At 36.9% G+C, this 21,465-nt stretch overlaps 1 protein-coding gene across 1 annotated transcript in view; it reads right to left on the bottom strand.

The window, feature by feature from the left end:
* The window catches only part of RFC1 (replication factor C subunit 1), an 86,986-nt gene that overhangs the window by 30,022 nt on the left and 35,499 nt on the right, over positions 1-21,465 (bottom strand). Inside the window, exons 5-7 of the mRNA XM_047855456.1 lie at positions 5,765-5,997; positions 4,557-4,634; positions 128-205 (exon numbers count right to left, since the gene is read on the bottom strand). Of these exons, the coding sequence (XP_047711412.1) occupies positions 128-205; positions 4,557-4,634; positions 5,765-5,997 (389 nt within the window). The remainder of the gene's footprint in view (positions 1-127; positions 206-4,556; positions 4,635-5,764; positions 5,998-21,465) is intronic.

Below are 21,465 nucleotides of genomic sequence, written 5' to 3'. Positions count from 1 at the left end.
TTAGCTTCTTTCTAGAAGTTACTCATGGTTGGTTGTATGTCCAGAGCCTCAAATACACAGGTATGAAAGGGACCACTGATCTGCAGTGTATATTCAGAGTGCAAACAAAAGCTGGCTCACACACCACCTTTTTGGTCTTTGGTTCTTCATCCAACATGGCTAACGTTCTGGCAAACTCTTCATCTTCGTGCAGCTGTCGCTCCAGCTGTAAAAAGTGTCAACACAATGAGTTGCTTTTTTCTTTCTGTAAATGAAAGTTTTTAAATGTTTCATACATGATACTTCAAAGTGGAAAAAACACTTTCCAGAAATTACAATATTTTTTCCACTTAATATTCAGTATCACAGATTTGTTTCGTTAAGCCAAATTAGGTTTCAGAATACTTATTTCTAGTTTTGCAGGTAAAATAGACAAATTGAGCATATTTTTAAAGTCTCACTTACAAAGTTGAAAGTCTATGGTTTTTTTAAATATAACACTTACAGATCTCTTATTCCATTTTTTTTTAAGTGTATTTATTTTGAGAGAAGAGAGAGAAAGAGAGAGAGAGTAAAAGCAGAACAGGGCCAGAGAGAGAGGGAGAGAGACAGAATCCCAAGCAGGCTCCGCAATGACAGCATGGAGCCCAACACGGGGCTGGAACTCATGAACTATTCGATCATGACCTGAACCGAAAGAGTCAGACGCTTAATCAAATGAGCCACCCAGACACCCGCAGGTCTCTTATTTTTATTTATTCTGAATTCTACTAACAGCTCTGAAAACAATCTCATCCATACAGAAAAACAATAGACTGGAGGGCACAAACAAAAAAGTGAATCTAAAAAATAAAGAAAATTATATATTTTCTTTGTATACAATACTATTATATACAAGTGTAACTATCACTTATAATCATCAAACTTCAATTTTCAATTAATAACTCAGATGTATCTCTTCTGACTTTTGAAAATTTATTTCATCATCCTAACATGCTAAAGTAATAGACAGCATGTAGAATAAAGATACTCTACTTGCCTTGTTGTTATTTCCAGTATTTTCATTTGCAGAAAAATGGAACTCTTCCAGAAAAGAATGTGTAGCAGTGGAATACATTTCTCATTTATAACTTTTTATTTTTATTTATTTTTGTTTTTTGAGAGACAGTGTGAGTAGAGGAGGGGCAGAGGAGAGAGGGAGAGAGAATTCCAAGCAGGCTCCACACCCAGCATGGAGCCCGATCCCATGACCACGAGACCATGACCTAAGCCAAAATCAAGAGTTGGACACTTAACTGACTTGAGCCATCCAGGTGCCCCTATATTTCTCATTTATAAACTAACTGGTTTTACGCCCGTTTAACAATAAAATAGTTTAATGTAATATCAAACAAAAGCCTCCTTGTATCATTCAAAGGATGGAACCTCCAAATCTACTCAATCCAAAAGAAACGGCTTTGAAATTGGCAGAAGCCTGATGAGAACACAGTAACCAAGCCTTTTGTTTATAAAATGAACTAATTTAAGCTACACAGAACTGTAAGCAAGCCAGACAGATGCACATCAATATATTCTGTTACCAAATATTTACTTACTATAACTGAACTAAGCATTTAATTACTAAAAACAATATGAAAAAATCTTCATCATAGAAAAGTGCTTCAAATTCTAAAGCTCCAGTTGCAGGGATTTCTGGTTGAACTCTACCATTTTCCCCAAATTTCACACTCTATAGTATGCTTCTGGTAAAGAGGATTTGAGAAGCCAGAACAGAAGAAATGAAAATATTCCCATTAGAAATTCATCAGCGGGGGGGCACTGGGTGAGTCAGTCATTTAAGCATCTGACTCTCGATTTCAGCTAAGGGCATGATCCCGCAGTGGTGAGACAGAACCCCATGTGGAGCCCCATGTCAGGCTCCATGCTAGGAGTGGAGCCTGCTTAAGATTCTCTCTCCTTCTCCCTCTGCCCCTCCCCAGCTCACGCACAGACGAGTAAATTACCCAAGTAAGGTTCTAAAAGAATGTGACAGCAATGGGAAAACAGGGGCACTGTGATACAAAGTACCAAAGCCAGTTTGGAAAGGATGGGGTAGGCCTCCAGTATTTGAGACAAGAAGCCATATACCTAAAAATTACTTCACCGTTTTAATGAAACCATTTGTGCTACCTTCAGTCATCAGGATTATCTGCTTACAGTCTATGTAATTCAATGTAATCAAATAAGGTGGAAAAGATTTTGAAAACACAAACTCTGTGTAACTGCCAAATTAATAAAATGTGATCAGACATATTTCAGAAAACTGAAATACTGTTCTCTCACAATATTTAACAAGAGCTTTTTCTATGCCAAGCACTAAAATGAACACTGATGTCAGAAAAGCAAAATAAACTAAACAGCCCTGGTGTATGGACTTAGAGCCTACAATAAGAAAACACATAAATAACAATTATAATAAATGTCATTAGTAGCTACAATGGGGTGCAACACAGTATATAGGAGGGGTTTCTAATATAGTTAAGAGAGTATAATAAAATGACACTTAAGCTAATAAACAGGAAGGGGGTTCAGGCATCAGGTATCAAGGTCTGGAGCCTTTGATAGAGATGAACACTCTTCTTTGAAATATTTTCTTTGTTTGGCTTCCAGAAAATAACAAGCTTTCTTGATTTTCCTACTTCACTAGCCACTTTCTTAAATCCCCTTTGTTAGATCATCCTCCTTCTCTTCCTGGCCTCTAAATTTTAACAGTACCCTAGAGTTCAAACCTGAGACTTCTTTTCTGTTTACATTCTCTACCCATGATCTTATCTGGTTACACTGGTTTCAAACACCATTCAAATGCTAATGATCCAAATATACATCTTCAGTTTAGACCTTTCCCCTGAGCTCCAGATTCTTCTATCCAAACGCCTACTCTGCATTTCCATGTGGAAGCCTATTAGGCATCTCAAATTTAACATGTCCAAAACAAAATTCTTTATTTCTTTGTACCAGTGTTCATCTTAATAAATAATATCACCATTCATCCAGTTACTCAAGGCAAAAAACTGGGAATCCTCTTTGCATCTTCTCTTTCCCCCACACCTTACACACAATCTGTCGGCAACAACTGAAAGGTTGCACCTTCAAAGCACATAAAGATTTCATGACCACTTCTCACTACCCCTGGTACAAGCCAACTTCTCTCACCTACTCAACCATAAGAGTCTCCAAACTAATCTTTTGTTCTTGCTCCACCATGGTTTATTAGCCTCCCAGAAGCCAAAATAATTTTAAGATCCATCAAATCATGTCACTTCTGTATTCGACACTCCAATGGCAGAGACTAAAATCCAAAATCCTTACCATTTCTTTTGGTAGGTTCCAAAGACTTGTCATGACTTACAGGATTTCCAAATGCATCAAACTCAAATGTTTCCACCTCAAGAAAACTACTTGCTTTTCTCTGTTTAGAAATCTTCCTCCAGGTAGTCAGTCCCATGCCTCACCATTATCACTTCATTTGTTCCCCAATGTCACTTCCTCAGAGGGGCCTTCCTAACCCCTCTCACTCATAATCCCACTGATCACCCCAAAACTATCTATCCTTTTACTTTTCTTCACAGCAGTTATAATGATAGGACATTTTTTTTTAACTGCAGTATCCTTAACACTTAGAACTGTGCCATGCACTCAGTACGAGCTCAATAAATACTTGTTGAATGAATATGAAAAGTTTACAGCTCACGAGAGCCCTCTGAACTGGAACAGATTTAGGGGTCATCAGCATATACATAGTACTTTTAGCCACAAGAGTGGATGAAATTGCCCATAGTGAAAAGGAAAAAAATATGACCAAATTAATTTTAACTATACTAAAGGAGGCTTCCACTCAAAGAAATCTAATAATAAATCTTTAAATAATTATCTCCTACTCTCATCATTTATCTTTTACATAAATTTAGAATTTTAGGGGTGCCTGGGTGGCTCAGTTGGTTAAGCATCTGACTCTTGGTTTTGGCTCAGGTCATGATCTCGCAGTTTGTGAGTTGGAGCCCCCCCATCAGGCTCTGGGCTGACAGTGTAGAACCTGCTTGGGATTCTCTCTCTCCCTCTCTCTGCCCTTCCCCTATTCAGTCTCTCTGTCTCTCTCTCAAAAATAAAAATACACTTTTTAAAAAATTTTTTAAATAAATTTATATTTTTATATATTAGATTTTAACTTATTTTACACATAACTCTTACAATGAGAGTCAATTCAAAATTAAACTAGAACAGGGGGCGCCTGGGTGGCGCAGTCGGTTAAGCGTCCGACTTCAACCAGGTCACGATCTCGCGGTCCGTGAGTTCGAGCCCCGCGTCGGGCTCTGGGCTGATGGCTCGGAGCCTGGAGCCTGTTTCCGATTCTGTGTCTCCCTCTCTCTCTGCCCCTCCCCCGTTCATGCTCTGTCTCTCTCTGTCCCAAAAATAAATTAAAAAAAAAAAAAAAAAAAAAAAAAATTAAACTAGAACAATCCTGATCATTTGGCCTGAGTACACTAAACAGCAAGGCACAATATCAAGTTGTTAATGATACCTAAACAAAATGTCAATACCTCTGCATCCTCATCAAGTTGCAATTGCTTGGCGATGGCTTCATCATTTAATCTGGAATCATCCACATTTTGTGAAGGCTATATTTCAAAGATAATCAAGCAAGATCAGATAAACCTTAAGTTAAAAATAAAGTACGTTTTCTCGATTGTAGCTAATTAAATACACCAATGAGCAATAAATTTATCAGTTATAAAATAGTCTCAATGCACACCAGCCAGAAGATTATGTTCATAGCTACTCCCTGACCACATGCAATTTCCTAATGAGCAAATATCCTACAAACAGATGGTTCTCACTTAATTCTACTGTAATGTTCAAAAGAAGTAACCCCAAAAACCTGCAGACTAACATCTTGGCTTCAGAAATAGTCCAGAACATTGGCAAACCAGTATGTGTGACTGGTTACATTTGTCCTACAGAGGCACTAATGCAATCAACAAACACACACCATTTGGCAGGCTTTAACTCAGGAGACTATCTTCACTGTAATTTATGTGTATTTGTTTCCTAAATGTTCAGAAGAAAATGATTCCAACATCAGCCAAAGTACAAAGATCAAAAGTATAACATAGGTAAGCTCTGTTTGTAAGTTATATACTTACGACCTCACTTGGGAACAAACTTACTGTCCAATTTTGTCTGGCTGAAAGTCAAAGGCAAAGTGAGTTTGCATTCTCTCGCTCTCTCTTTTTTTAATGTTTATTTATTTACTCTTGAGACAGAGAGAGAGAGAGAGAGAGAGAGAGAGAGAGAGAGAGAGAGACTAAGCAGGGAAGGGGCACAGAGAGAGAGACAGAGAGAGAGAATCCCAAGCAGGCTCTGTGCTGAGAGCACAGAGCCCAATGCAGGGCTCGATTTCATGAAGCATGAGATTATGACCTGAGCCAAGATCCAGAGTTGGAAGCTTAACCAATTGAGCCACCCAAATGCCCCAAGTTTGCATTCTGAGTATTTAAACTCTAAGCATTTCAATTTATTCCTATGATTTAAATGATCTTTTCCCACTTTCATATACAAAAAAATAAATGTGTAATATGCTAAATTCCTTATCCTCTAAAATGATGTCAGTATGTTTTATCCATAATCACAGGAAAATTATTTTCATTAAGAAAATATGCTGATCAATTTACAACATCCAAATTTCTTTTATTAATAACAATAAATGGGTACAAATCCTGAATATTCTTGCTTGAATGCAAACACTCACCTCTTTTCTTTTGCTTGCTACCATCTTCTTATCTGATCGTTGGACACTTCCGGTTCCAAAATAATCAAGCACTGATGTGGGGGTAAGTTTTATTGGTGATAAAGGCTTATTCTTGGTCTTAGTGTTTTCTTCATTCTTTTTCTTATTCGATGCTCCAAGATAACTATTTGTAGATCTTCCATTCTCTTTTGATTTAGAGGCTGCCTTCTTACACATAAAGTCATCTTCTTCATCTTAAATGGAATATAACCAAACATTACTTAATAAAACATTGATTCTAATTATATAAAGCAACCACTTCCACCAGCTTTATAAAAACTACTCTAGAGCTATGGAAGGCTAATGATTTGTTTCTTCCTATCTCCTAAATTCAACAGTCATCCTTACATTTACCACTGCCATATATGTATTAAACCATTTCCACCAGTTACCACCCCAGAGGACACAAATAGATTTATTTACTCATGTTTTCAACAAATATTTACAGAGTATCCATTATGTGCTGGCACTGAGGACACCTACAGTGAATAAAATATTCACTGTATTTATACAGTGAATTAAAAAAGACAAAATACCTGCCTTCATGGAGCTTGAAGTCTAGAAGAGGAAACAGATATACAAGTAAACATATGCTGTCAAATTATAAATTGCTATAAAGAAAAAGTAAAACAGGATGAAACATTTCAAGAGCAATGAGGGGGGTGCTCTTTCAGATATGGTCATCAGGGAAAGCCTCTTTGATAGGCAACATTCAAATAGAGTCTGGAGGGGCGCCTGGGTGGCGCAGTCGGTTAGGCGTCCGACTTCAGCCAGGTCACGATCTCGCGGTCCGTGAGTTCGAGCCCCGCGTCGGGCTCTGGGCTGATGGCTCGGAGCCTGGAGCCTGCTTCCGATTCTGTGTCTCCCTCTCTCTCTGCCCCTCCCCCGTTCATGCTCTGTCTCTCTCTGTCCCAAAATAAAAATTAAAAAAAAAAAAAAAAAAAAAATAGAGTCTGGAAATGAAGATACCTCAGGCAATGAAAACTCAAGAGCAAAAGGCTTAAAGTGAGTGAGCTTGAAGGTCACTATGACTGCAACAGAATGAAGGGGATACATCACTAGAGTTTCAGTGAGAGAGGGAGGGGTCAAATCATGTGGGATCATGGAAAGAATGTTAGGTTCTATTTCAGAATGAGAATCCACTGGAGAATTTTCAGCAGAGTAGTGAGTGATCCAACTTAAGTCTTATCCTTTGGAGAACACACCATCAAGCGGAAAAAACAAATGCAGGAAGACCATTTTGGAAGCTACAGTTGTTCCAGAAGAAATGGTGATGCCTTGAACTAGTGTTATATTTGCAGAGGTAATAAGAAGTCGTCAGAGTCTAGCTCTATACTGAAGGTGGACTGTCTAGCAATATCTAGCCATTCATATAAGACATTAAATACTTTTTTTGGTTACGTTTTATCTTTCTTTTAAAAAGTTCTCATTAAACATCTAGTTTAAAAGTCTTTCTAAGCTTTCTAATCTTTCTAAAATGCTTAGATACAACAATGTACCTCAGAAAGGCCTAAAAGACGTGGGGGGTTTTTTTGGTTCAGTGATTCACAAGATAAAAAGCTCTTTTCATTGGCCATTACCAATAACAAAAGAAATCCAATAGAAAAATCTAAAAGGCAATTGTGAAGACCAGGTCACTGTGTGGGTGGGAGAATTCACTTTATAAGTCTGATGTGCAAGGCCACATATAGGTGAGTCACTTCCTCTCAAGTACTCCCTCATTCAACCAAGAGCATTTGCCATGCACTGTGCTATTCCTACGTGGTTGCCACCTCAAAGAGGAACGTACCCACCATATGTAAAAAAAATCAAAAAGGATTAAAGGCTTACTTTCTAATTATTGTTTAAAGTTTATTATTTATTTTGAGAGAGAAACAGAGAGAGCACACGCATGCCCACAAACAGAGGAAGGGCAGAGACAGAGAGGGACAGAGAGAATCCCAAAGAGGCTCTGCACTGTCGGCACAGAGCCCAACATGGGGCTCAATCTTAGGAACCATGAGACCATGACCTGGGCCATGATCATGAGCTGAGCTGAGATCAAGAGTCAGATGGTTAACCAACTGAGCCATCCAGGTGCCCTACTTTCTAATTATTATATTTATACTAAAATGAAACTACAGAGGTGCCTGGGTGGCTCAGTCAGTTAAGCGTCCAACTTTGGATCAGATCACAGTTCCAGCCTGGCATCGGGCTTTGTGCTGACATCTCACAGCCGCCTACCGTAGATTCTGTTGTCTATCTGTCCCTCCCCCACTCACACTCTGTCTCTCTCTCAAAATATAGACATTAAAAAAAAAAAGTAACCCACCACTTAAAGCAAATTCTCTACAAATGAATTATTCACTACAAATTTCCAAAGAATTTACATTTCACACTACCCTCCAAGGGCCTGGATAATCATGAATAAATTTATAAAATGGCTCCATACTCCTCGCCACCAACAACTGGACCAGGAGTGGGCACTTGATCAAGATGGGGGCCAATCTTACCCCTTGATCAGTTTGCTAAACTGACATATTTACACTAAAGTGTTAAGGTTCATTCCTGCATTCAGAGAGAGACGACAATAGCTTAACAAATTACATTTTGCTTACAATAACCTACGTTTTTCACGATAAGCAGGTTTTAACCTGCAAGCAAAAGATTTTAATTAAAGCATACTTGTTTTATTTATAGTCAATCTACCTTCAATCTTAAAATTTTCATTTGTAAACCTTTCTAAGCACATCCAAGGCTTTATATACTTAGATTTCAGTTTAACCATTGTTAACAAGAGTCAGCCAGCTGACCAGGTTCAGTCACTCACATATCTGTTCTCCGACCTTGTCTGCCACTGCCAGATGTGGGAAAAGGTGTCTGATTCAGATGGTTTTGCAAAGGAGAGGTGTCATTATCACCATTCCACTAAAGTACAACAGCCACAATAATCACCCATAATAGTCCGGATAACCACTAAGAATGTAATTTGAAACTCTTTTCTTTTTCTCTAAGATAACAACATAATGAATTGTTATATTACAGAAACCCAAATAATATTTTATAATTTAGGGGCGCCTGGATGGCTCAGTTGGTTAAGTGTCCAACTTCGGCTCAGGTGATGATCTCACAGTTCGTGAGTTCAAGCCCCGCATTGGGCTCTGTGCTGACAGCTCAGAGCCTGGAGCCTGCTTCAGATCCTGTGTCTCCCTCTCTCTCTCTGCCTCTCCCGGGCTCAAGTTCTGTCTCTCTCTCTGTCTCAAAAATAAACATTAAAAATAATAATATTTTACAATTTATAGCTGGTTTATTTTAAACCCCTAGACTCAGTTAAGCTGTAGCATAACCAAACCAGTGGCATTCAACAAACTATTCTACTTAGCAGTCAAAAAATATTATGCAAATTATGCAAAGTGCCCTTAAAAGAAGATTCAAAACAAGACCAACACTGCTGATACCCTGGCTTTAATTTAATAAAAATAACCACAACACTGGAATCTACAAAGTGTAGACAACCAATACATCTCCCTTAGAGAGTAAGTGCAAAATTAAAAACATATTATTTTTATAATATGTATATATAAGTGTATATAAGACTTCTAACCTCATCTGAGAGCTTATTAAATTTTATAATTTTCACTTGGTGAAATTTTCACTTTAAGTTCAACAGCTGTATTTCTGGGCACGAGGGATTACCTTAATGAAGAAAGAACAAAATTACATTGTCTCTGCAAAATGATAGTCCTCTACTAGATCCCCCTCTCCCCACTTTAAAAATGCCAAAAGCAGTAACATTCCATTTCCACTACACCCAGCCATGCTAATAAGCAGCATAACAGAAAATCCCAGAATTAAATGGACCATGTCAATCACTGTTCTTCTGTTACAGTTCTTCCCTCATTACTCAAGAACTTCCTCACTATCTAAAATGTTGTATTTGTCTTTAAGAACTCACTGTAGACAAGATCAATCACTGCTATTTGGTATAGCCCCAGAAAGGGAAACAATGGTATTGTAGATACTTGCAATCCCTAGTTTAACCCTTTCTCCAGCAATCTCATAAATATTTACAGCTAACAGGTTAACATGAAATTTAGTGAGATCAAAAATTTCTAAGATTATCACATTAAAAAGACTGTGAGCAAGGGTGTAAGGAAATGGGACTTTCACATACATAACAAGCAATGGTAGTAAGTTGTTTAAAATCTATAGAAGACAGTTTTGCAATATGTACCAAATCCTTACATATGTATACCCATTAATTGGACCCAGTAATTCCACTTCTATGAATTTAGCCTTCAATAAAACAAATGTCTTCAAGCTATAGATCCAGAATGTACTATACCCAAACAGACATATTTTTAAAAATATTTTCATAATTTCTGAATAAAAATGTAATTACACATGGATTTTTTTAAAAATATATGGAGGGCTCCTGAGTAGTTTAGTTGGTTGAGCATCTAACTCTTGATTTCGGCTCAGGTCACAATCCCAAGATTGTGGGATAGAGCACAATCCCAAGATTGTGGGATAGAGCTCTGTGTTGGGCTCTGAGACTGCTTAAGATTCATTCATTCTCTCTCTCTCTCTCTCTCTCTCTCTCTCTCCCCCCCCCGTGTCTCTGTCTCTGTCTCTGTCTCTCTCTCTCTCCCCCCCGCTATCTCTAAACTAAAAAAAAAAAAAAAGATTTCACTATCTCTAAACTAAAAAAAAAAAAAAAAAAAAAAAAAAGATTTTAAAGCTAGAAGTGTTCTGAATAAAATTTCAAGTATTTTATGTCATACTAGCTAAAACTACATACAAGGCCCCTTTTTCTGTACTAACCACAAAATAAATAGCTCTCCAATCCCCTTGGAAAGTAGGAGAAATTCTAGTGAAATACAGTCACGAAAAGAGAAAAAAGACTGGCTTGCCTGATTTGACACTTACTTAGTACTCCATGATTTATGCACTTCCCAATAATATTCCTTACAGTTATGGGAAAAGCTAACACCAAAAAAAAATAAACTCAGGATCCTAAGCATAGGGGTATTTCCTATAAACACAGAGGATCATCAAGGAGAATACAGAAAAAAAAATATGGCGTTCTATAAACTAATAGGCATATCTGAAAGCATTCTGTCCTCTTACCTTGATAAAGGCAGAAAACCTGCAGAAAGCAGCAGTGCTATGTCTTTGTACTAGGACTTCTGAACTCATTGTCTTAAAACTCCTATAGCCTTTAGTATTTCAAAGGCTACACCAATACATTATTGAAAATGAAGGCAAAAGAGGCCAAAGATGAAAACAATGCCATCAGCTGCTTGCAGAAGACAATCATTTTAACAGGTGTTGCTGTGACCATCCTCATATAAAATAAGTATTTTACAATCCTACACAGTGTGCACAAATGAAACATTCCAAATAAAGTTATCATTGTTTCTCTTTTTTAACATTTGTTCTTATTTTTTAATAAGCCTAAATTTCTTCTTGCATTGTCAGAAGCCAAAGGCAAACTGTGTTCTCTTCTCCCCAGGAACGTATAATACGATAATGATAAACAGATCTAAGTCCAATTTCTTAGACCTAGTTGAAAATCACGGGCAATTGAACACTCAGAATCTCCCTCCAGGATATCTGTCTCCTTATAAAAACACCATTTATTTTTATTTATATACAACACAACCTCAAAAGTAGTAACAATCACCAAGTAAACTAGCATTATCCAACATACAGCAGAGGAATTGCCTGGGAGAGAAGATTGCTTTGCCACTCTGAGTTAGATACATTCATTTGTTTAGAAAGGGTAACAAATCAGAGAAAGAAAATAATGTGCAGGTCTACACAGAAACCTATTTATAAGCCAAGAAGGAAAAATATCTAATTATGGAGTTTATCCTGCTGAGACCTGGGGATTCTGATTTTCCTTCCTTCAGTCTGGAATACACAGAAACCAAATTAATGGAGATCATGCTAGACAGATCTGGTTATAGAGATTAAAAATTATTTGGTAACAACTAGCCAAAAACTGAAAAAGGAATCCGAGTTTTTAGAGCCTTTTTCTACCAAGTTCTTTTTCAATACTTTCCTTGAGTCAAAAACCCAAACTGTCATTTTGGTTTTGGAAGTAGAGAAAAGTTCAGAAGCATGCCAAGTCTTCAATATTTGTTAATTAGATGGATGGAAGAGAAACTAAACATACCATCTTTGCACCATTTATGTGGTGAATCAGACATTCTGTACTTCAGTATAATTAAATAAAACCTCTGTAACTGCTCATCTTTAATCAAGAAATTAAGAGAACACATGATTTGATTCATTACCAACAAATCCTCTTAGACTCAGACTTTGTTATATTTTTTTAAATAAACCCATTTTATCATTTGTGAGGTGTAGTGAGGTGAGTAATGATAAACAAGAAAAAATGTACTGGCTTGTACTGTGATGTCATCCACCACACGGTGCTGAGTCCCTACCAGAGCAGCAAAAACCATCCATGGAAAGTCACAGCTGGTTTTAGTTACTAAGAAAACAGAACACAGGAGAAGAAAGTGGAACATTTTACCACTTACTCTCCTTCTATCGCCACTGGATCTCACAAAAAAAGAAAAGTGGGTGAAAGGAGGCTTGGACAGTAGGACACAGGTACAACACCCACGACTTCTTACAATTTTCAGGTATGAAATATGCAATACAAGGAAACCTGGTTGGCCACAAAGAGTAAAGGGAGCAGTTCAGCAACACAATTCCCCACTTCCATTCATATTCCACTTCCCCACATGTGGGAGGAGGTAACAATGCTGTCTCAGTATTAATGCCAAATATAAACCACTTGTATATTACTTCATTAGTATTTAGTTATTATTTTCCTAATATAGTACTACTTCCTTGGCATTCTGGAATACAATCCTGTGTCTCTCATGGTTTCACAAGTGCCTGATAGCAAAATATGGGTTACAAGAACAAACAACAGTCTTTTCATTTTTTTTTTTAATGTTTATTTGAAAGAGAGAGAGAGAACACGAGCAGGGGAGATGCAGAGAGAGATGGAGAGAGAATCCCAAGCAGGCTCTGTGCTATCAGCGCAGAGCCTGACATGCGGCTTGAACCCATGAACCATGAGATCATGGCCTGAGCTGAAACCAAGAGTCGGCCGCCAAATGGGCTAAGCCACCCAGGCGCCCCAGTCTGTTCATTTTCAAAGATATTTCAGAATCTCAATAATCATTCCAGATACTCCAGTGCTCCATATGCCACTTAATTCTTTTCAAGTCTCATAATACACACTATTAAAATAGGACTGAAGAACTAGGAGGCAAAAAAGATTGCAAGAAAGCATCCAGCTCTTATAAAGATGTTTCAGTTAATGTGAATCTGTAAATAAAATTGCCAAAGCAGTATCAATGGCCTTTGAATCATCTATAAAATGGAAGAAATCGCTAAAGATTAAAGATGAGAAATGGAACCCAAATTGCCAAAAAGAAAAAGGCACATTTCCAACCACAAAACTGTAGAAGAGGAAAGGTCTGGTGACACTTCTGTGCAACGGTATCAAGAAGAAGACAAAAGGAATATTCAACAGAAGAAGATGGAGTTCCCAGAAACAAACAATGCTGACCTAAGCGCTTATTTATTCTATTAAGTTACAGGACTAGCAGATGAAATAAATCTAGAAACAAGGGATATCTCGAGTTCAACAAAACATTCACCAATTTCTCTTCTGATTGGGCAAACCAGGGTTTCCAACATCTACAGTGTTAACATTTTGAGCCAAATAACCCTTTTGAAGAGAGCTCTCCTGCACCCTATACAATGTTTAGTAGTATCTCTGGCCTCTACCAACTCAACACTATGGCACCTGCCAGTAGTGATGACCAAAAATACCTCCCAATACTGCCAAATGTTCCCAGGGAGGCAAGTCACCCTTGACTGAGAAGCACTGATTTATGGCAAGATGAAGAAATACAACATAGGTAACAGTGGTTATTAAGATCTACAAGTAATTCATGAGAAACAGAAGAGCTATAGCCAAGGTGCTGATAACAGATCATGTCATTTTGGAAAAGGTTTCTTTACCTGTCTCTTAATACAAAACAAATTTAGGGGTGCGTGGGTGGCTCAGTTAGGCATCTGACTCTTCATTTCGGCTCAGGTCCTGATCTCCCAGTTTCATGGGTTTGAGCCCCGCATGCGGTTCTGTACTGGCAGTGCAAAGCCTGCTTGGGATTCTCTCTCTGCCTCTCCCCAACTCACGTTGTCTCTGTCTCTCTCAAACTAAACTTTAAAAAATGAATAATTTTACCAATGATTCAGAAAGAAATACAAAGATATGTTTACCAAATTTGTAGAAGGTATGAAATCACACGATATAAAAAAACAAGTAGATGAGGGACATGCAAAGAACTACCGCATTCTTCCACAGTGAAAATTTGTGTAACCTTAGATTGAAAACTGCTTCTGAAAAGTCATCTCTCCTATTAGGTAGATTTGAAGATCAGATGAGGTGAATATGAAATATAAGCCATATAATGAATAATGCTATTCCATGAGGTCAGCAAAAGTGTTTTGAAAAAAAATCTATAGTAGTATACAAGATAAAATTTATTTTATCATTCTCGTAGAATTCTTCCCACCTTGCACTCTGGACACAAGTCTTGTTTCAAATAAAGTAAGAAACTCCTATGTAAAAGATGCTGTAAGCAAGAAAATATGAGCTACAACAGTAGGCAGTATTAAGCTGGTATAAATCTGTAAAAGTTTTTAAGTTGAATTTTTTAAATTTTCTCTTTCTATAATAAGTATGAAAGTAATGAATAATGCATATGAAATAGCACTATTGATTTCTAAGCTTCCACATTATTCTCTCTTTCTGGTATACATAATACCTAAATCTCCAAGTTAAACTCTTCTAAAACCTTTCACATTTATCTCGAATTTCTCTCTCTAGGAAACATTTCCCAAACCTCCAAAATAGAAGTTACCTCTCCCATGCCTGAATATCCTCAGGAGACATTTTTATTGCTGTTAATTTTTCCTTATGTAATTTTTATATAAAAGACTTATCTCCCCAATGAACTCTACACCCTTGAAGACTACATTTTATTCTTTTATCTATTTCATAGATTATCCAGTACACTATTATGTACATACAGGATATTTGTTGAATAAATTAGTGAGGATTTAATATTGTTAAATATTGTTAAATAAATGACTGAATCAGGTTACAAAAGCCTGGAATCTAATAAGGTAAAAATGTAAGAGTTTATTTCAGAAAGAAATCTAATATAGGTAAGTGTTAAGTCCCCCTTTTGGAACCTGAAAACTGGAAAAGACCTGACGGAACAGCAGCATTTGTTCAAAAAAATATATTATTAGTGGTGCTTTTATCCAGAAGATTAATAAAAGTCAAAAAGAAACTAAAAATGCTGCTGGTAGGGGTGCAGTGGGAACCTTCATAAGAGCAATGGGCCCAGAAACAGAAAGTGGAAGCCCTATGTACTCTTCATAATATAGGCAGCTAAACTACATCCTTAAAATGAACCTCAAGAAATACTCTCCTCTTTTAAGTGATCATATTCCTCATTGTGAATGGTTCATTTATTAAATATATTACATTACAATGAACCACAAACAAGTACACACATCAATAATCTAATATCCAAAATAAGAGCATGAGAAAAATTAAATGCATACTATTAAATTCCATGTAGAAGTTTAAAAGATGAGATAGGAATCTCTCTGTATTGAGACAAAGAGGCAGAAAATGAGGAAGGGACAAGGAGGAAGACAAGGAGAGGAAGGAAGGAAGGGAGGAAGGGAGGGAGGGAGGGAGGGAGGGAAAGAGGGAGCCAAAGACATTAAGTTATGAAAAAGCAAGCTACAGAATTTTATAATAAAATGCCACTCAAATAAATACAAGTGTGTATATATGTACACGTGGGTGTGTGTATATATATTTTATTTATATAGCTATATAAGGCAAAAGGGATAGATGAGAGAATGAAACATTGTCATCTGAATTGTTTACTTCTCTTTCAGTGAGAATGTGTTAATGTGTTACTCAGATAATTTAAAATAATGTTAATCTAAATACTCATCCTCCAAAATGATAAATTTAGTTTCTTTATAGAGTCTTAGTGCACAAATCAAAATTAATTTTTGAACAAGTATATTCAAAGAAATGTAAAACAGTTCTTAGTTCTTAGTTTCCTCTCACTTCAAGGAAATTTTCTGTCTCAATCGCTTTGGTTTCCCTGAAACCGTCTAAGAAAAGTACTCTATCCTTACATAATCTATTCCCATTTGTCTGGTAAACAAAACTATTATGTCTCTAAAAATCAGCAAAAGAGAGTATTACACACAGAGCAGTATTTTCTGCTACTATTTTCCCAAGTCACAGGTCGCCAATATTACATGGTAAACTGGAGAACATTACATTCCCAATTTTTTCCCACTTAACATCTCCCAAATGATTATAACCTCAAGAGCACAGTCTCTGGAATTATGTGCTCAATTAAAACTACCAGTCATAAACAACTTTCAAGACAGGAAAAAACCCCCATCATTTTCAGCCAAACAGCAGCTCCTGATGAAACTGCATAATAAAAGGTCATCTTTGCCAAACAAAACTCAAGGTCTCTCACTTCATTAAACAGCTAAAAGTAAATATATTTACCCAGTACAACAAGTATTTGGGTTTTTACCAACTTACAAGAACATTTTACTAGAGTCAGTGGTTAGCTATGAAGGTATTTATAAGCCATTTTTTTCCTTTTCCTGTAATTTGGGAGGTCGATGTAATCAAACTACTTTAAAAATCAACAGAAGACATATTTAATCAAAATGATGATGAAAAATATGTCATGGAGCTAGACGATAAGCCTAAAGATCTGTAAAACAATATAGCCTAAAGAAATGTATAATAGTATAAAGTAAAAGCACTTGAATGAAGCAGGATATTTTCTAAATTAAGGTTACTTCCTAAATGTTTTCTCATTGTTTATATAGCCCTGTGCAACCAGAATAAAATGTGAGCTACATATGTAGTTTTAAACTTCTCATAACCATATTTTAAAAAAGTGAAAAGAAACAAGTGAAATTAACTGTAATATATTTTATTTAACCCAAATAACCACATTTAAAGAAAGTGGAAAAGAAATAAGTGAAATTAAATTTAATGATATACTGTATTCAACTCAATATATCCAAATTATCATTTCAACATGTGATCAATACTAAAAAATTATTAATGAGACAATTTACTTCTTTTTGTACCAAGTCTTCAAATCTGTACATACACTTACAACACTCTCAGTTGGGCCAGTCACATTTCAAGTGCTCAACAGCTACAAGTAAATAGTAGTTACCATACTGACAGTGTATATCCACAACATTAAGTGGGTCAGATACAATTTCTAAATTTCTGAAGCACAGTTACATAATCAACAGAAAGTCCTAAGTACTTAAGCAAAAGCAAAATGTTCTTATTTTTTAGCATAGTCTTTAAAGGCAGATGTAGGGATAAAATAAAGTTAAAATGTAAGAATAACTGTTAATACTTATTGACCATTTACTATACGCCCAACCCTGTTTTAAATGCTTTTCAAGTGCTCTGCTGTGGGTACTAGTAATAGCCCCAACCCCCAAATGAGGAAACTAAGACACAAGGAAGGTAAATGAACGTCATCTCAGGCAATCTGATTTAAGAGTTTCTGCTCCTAAACACCACAAATGCAAGAAAAACACCAAACAAAAATTGGTATATGAAAGATAAAATAAGGAATAATGAAGCAAAAATTGTTTTTTTTGTTATTAACAGGTTTTTAAAATTAAATCATTGTCATATAATCCTTTTCCACAAGAAGTTCCAATCCCCAAATAAAGAATACAATTTTAGGTTAATCTTATACTTGCAATATAAACATTTACATTTATAATGTGAATATTTATTCATAACCTGGTACTGAACAACTGTAGTTTTAGCTTTAAAAAAAGTAAAGAATAATTTTTAAAAATATTTTAAGGTGATGAATTTCCCAGTTTATTAATTTCAAGAAGCTGCACTTTTCTTAAAACCCATTATATTCCTGATTTTATTATGGACTTCGTTTTAACAGTTCATTCTCTTATAAAAGGAAGAAAAAGGGATTATTTTCTTCCCATGAACCTGTAATTTCAAAGAATAAAAAAATATGAGAAGACAAAACAGGCAAGATAAGAACTTGCTTTTTCCTATATCTTAATTCTAAAAAAAAAAAACAAAAAAAAAAACAAAACAGAATACTATGTAATAAATACTGAACATCCTATTAGATGGGTACATCACACCCCAAATTTCCAACTAAAATAAGGGGACAATGTTTACTTTCACACATACATGCCACCAGCAGAATGACAGAAACATGGATAATGCTCATTAAAATTTCAGATAAAGTGCTGGATATCTCTTCAGAAAATAACATTTGAAAATATCTGGCCTGAAATACATGATCCCGTGTTAAAGAAAATCTGTGATCAGAGCTTAAATTGTCTGACCCTTCTGTGTACCTAAAATCACAAGATAAGGATAGCCAACTGATCCACAGTTGAAGGCCACGGCTGTCTGCACACTAACTTTGACGTTTCCAGGGTGTCACTGGAAAGCTCGATCACACCACCTTTGGTTACATAATAAACCTATCACCATACGTTTCTAGTATCCCTCCCACATATTCAAAACTTCACAAAGGTGGCCAGATCTCAGAGGGGGATCTCTTAATAGAAGAGTGCATTTGCACAATGTGCTTAAGCAGATATTTAGCAATAGAACAAAAAGGTTAGAGTCAGTCGGCCTCTGACGTAATGAAGAACTATCTCAGCTTACCAAAACGTTTACAGAAAATACATTCATGTTATCTACATTTTGGTTTTGGTCATTTGAATAACAATCAAATGTCTCTAAGAACCTATACGAAGCTATTTTTATATGCTTCAGGCACTGGGTCTGGCCCTTTCCTATGCACCATCCCAGTAAATCTCTCCAACAAGCCTATTCAAGTAGTGTCTCTACTTTATAGACCGTGAGACTCAAACTGTTAGATGGCAACCGAGGATGGACCCTCAGGCAGGGCTTCTGACCTTCCAGGCTAAGATTTGTTCTACAACACAAGGACTTTCTTTCCTGTTTCATTCCCAACTTACTGAACAATTTATCTACCATGAGTACCCACATACTTTCAAGTAACAGCCCATACACATAAGAAAAATTTTATTGTTACTCGTATCTTCAAAAACCTTGACCTTTATCTGCAAATTCCAGTAACATTAAAATCTTAGAGGTGAATTGTAGATCTCAATAAAGCTGTTATTGAAAAAACAAAAAAATGGGGGGTGGGGGGAGTGTGCCTGGCCGGTTCAGTAGGTAGAGCGTGTGACACTTGATCTCAGGGTTGTGAGTTCAATCCCCATGTTGGGATACCAAAAAATTTTTTAAAAACAAACAACAAGTCTTTAGCATGGTAATGACATCAACTCTCCAATTATCCTAATAATACTACCAAAGATAATCCAAAAACCTAATCTGTCACTCATTTCTCAAAAATGTTTATAAATCAGTCCCTTATATTGCTAACTTAGGTCTCTCATTACTTCACCCCTAGGAAATGCCTTGACTTACCTAATTATGGTTTCTATACTCTCTATCCCACCCTGAACATTAGCAATCTAGCAATCACTCTTTTCTTTTTTTTTATTAGGTTTTATGCACAGTGCGGAGCCCAATGCAGGGCTTGAACTCACGACCCTGAGATCAAGACCTGAGCTGAGACAGAGAGTCAGACACTCAACCAACTGAGCCACCCAGGCGCCCCTTTAATATTTTAAGTAATCTCTATATCCAACATAGGACTCAAACTCACAACCCCAAGACCAAGAGTTGCACACTCTACCCACTGAGCCAGCCAGGCACCCCTCTAGCAATCACTCTTAAATACTATTCTCATCATTCCACAACTCTCTTCAAGAATTTTAATGGTTCCCCTTCCCTGCTATGTTAAGTCTAAATCCATCTGCCTAGCTTTCAAGGTCTTCTCTAATCCTACCTCCCACTACCCCTCATATGGGCAGTCTCTTCTGTGCCCTACGAACATACCAAGCCTTGTGCTGGATGCTGTGCTTTAAATAATCCCACCCCCTAAGCTGACATTCTTCCCTCCACCGCCTGCTCATCCTTCAAGTGCCAGATCAAATCTTGCCCTTCGAGCCTTCTGCCTGACTACTGCTTATTGCTACCTCAAGCGACTACTACAGTACTTCGGAGTCTGGTCATCTTTTGTACCTCCAGCACCTAGTTTCTGGGATGTAAAAAACACTCAATAAATGTCTGTTGAATATAAACTGTAATATGCTGTGCCAAAGTAATTATGTGGCTTTTACCGTCTCTTCAAACCAGATGTGTTCACTTCACTAGCAATTCAAGTAGCAGAGTGCTGAAAATAATGGTTTCAGAGGTTTTCTTCAATATGAACAAATCAACAACCTATGAGATGCTTTCATGGTTCCTTCAAGTATTTCTACATAGGAACCAATTCAACAGGCTCTGTGAATTTGAAGATTAATACATCTAACCTTTTATTCCTGTTACAGTCTCCTCTAGGAATTAACAATGCCACAACCAAAATTACTTTACAGGGTGCATGAGCGGCTTAGTAGGTTAAGCATCTGACTTCAGCTCAGGTCATAATCTCACGGTTCATGGGTTTGAGCCCTGCTTCAGGTGAGCCCCACTTCTCTCTGTCTCTCTCTCTGCCCCTCTCAAAAAAAGGGGGGGGTGGGGAGAAAAAAAAGAAAATCCTCACAGGGATTAAAAAAAAAATGACTTTACAACACATCTGAGTTTTTTCCCTAAGATGATAATTCAGAGTTCCTCACCATAAAGGAATACTATCTATGAAACAATCATTTATACTATTTTACCATTTTTTTTTTTTAAATTTTTTTTTTCAACGTTTATTTATTTTTGGGACAGAGAGAGACAGAGCATGAACGGGGGAGGGGCAGAGAGAGAGGGAGACACAGAATCGGAAACAGGCTCCAGGCTCCAAGCCGTCAGCCCAGAGCCTGACGCGGGGCTCGAACTCACGGACCGCGAGATCGTGACCTGGCTGAAGTCGGACGCTTAACCGACTGCGCCACCCAGGCGCCCCCTATTTTACCATTTTAAGATTAGTGTACAATTATTTATAAATGGCTTTTGCTTTCTAACCACTCAAAACAGAACAAATAAATTTAAGTATAAAAACAATCATCTATTAAAAAGCTAATGCTAATAAAATCTTTACTATCACAAGAAAATACAAGGAATTCATGTCACATCTGTGCTAGATCACAGATCACAAATATGAATAATTGTTATATACTTAAATTATTATGACTTTAGCATGCAAAGTAAAAAAACTTAAATAAAAAAGTTTTAAAGTAATATTTTTAATTTTTTTTCCTTAACGTTTATTTATTACTGAGAGACAGAGCATGAGCATGGGAGGGGCAGAGAGAGAAGGAGACACAGAATCTGAAGCAGGCTCCAGGCTCTGAGCCATCAGCATAGAGCCCGACGCGGGGCTCGAACTCACAAAGCGTGAGATCATGACCTGAGCCGAAGTCGGACACTCAACCTACTGAGCCACCCAGGTACCCCTAAAATACACCAATAATATTTTAACACAGGA

This window comes from Prionailurus viverrinus, chromosome B1 (genome assembly GCF_022837055.1).
Source record: "Prionailurus viverrinus isolate Anna chromosome B1, UM_Priviv_1.0, whole genome shotgun sequence".
In the NCBI taxonomy this organism is placed as follows: Eukaryota; Metazoa; Chordata; class Mammalia; order Carnivora; family Felidae; genus Prionailurus; species Prionailurus viverrinus.
Note: the sequence above shows the minus strand (reverse complement) of the source record. Positions and strands in the feature narration are given on the sequence as shown.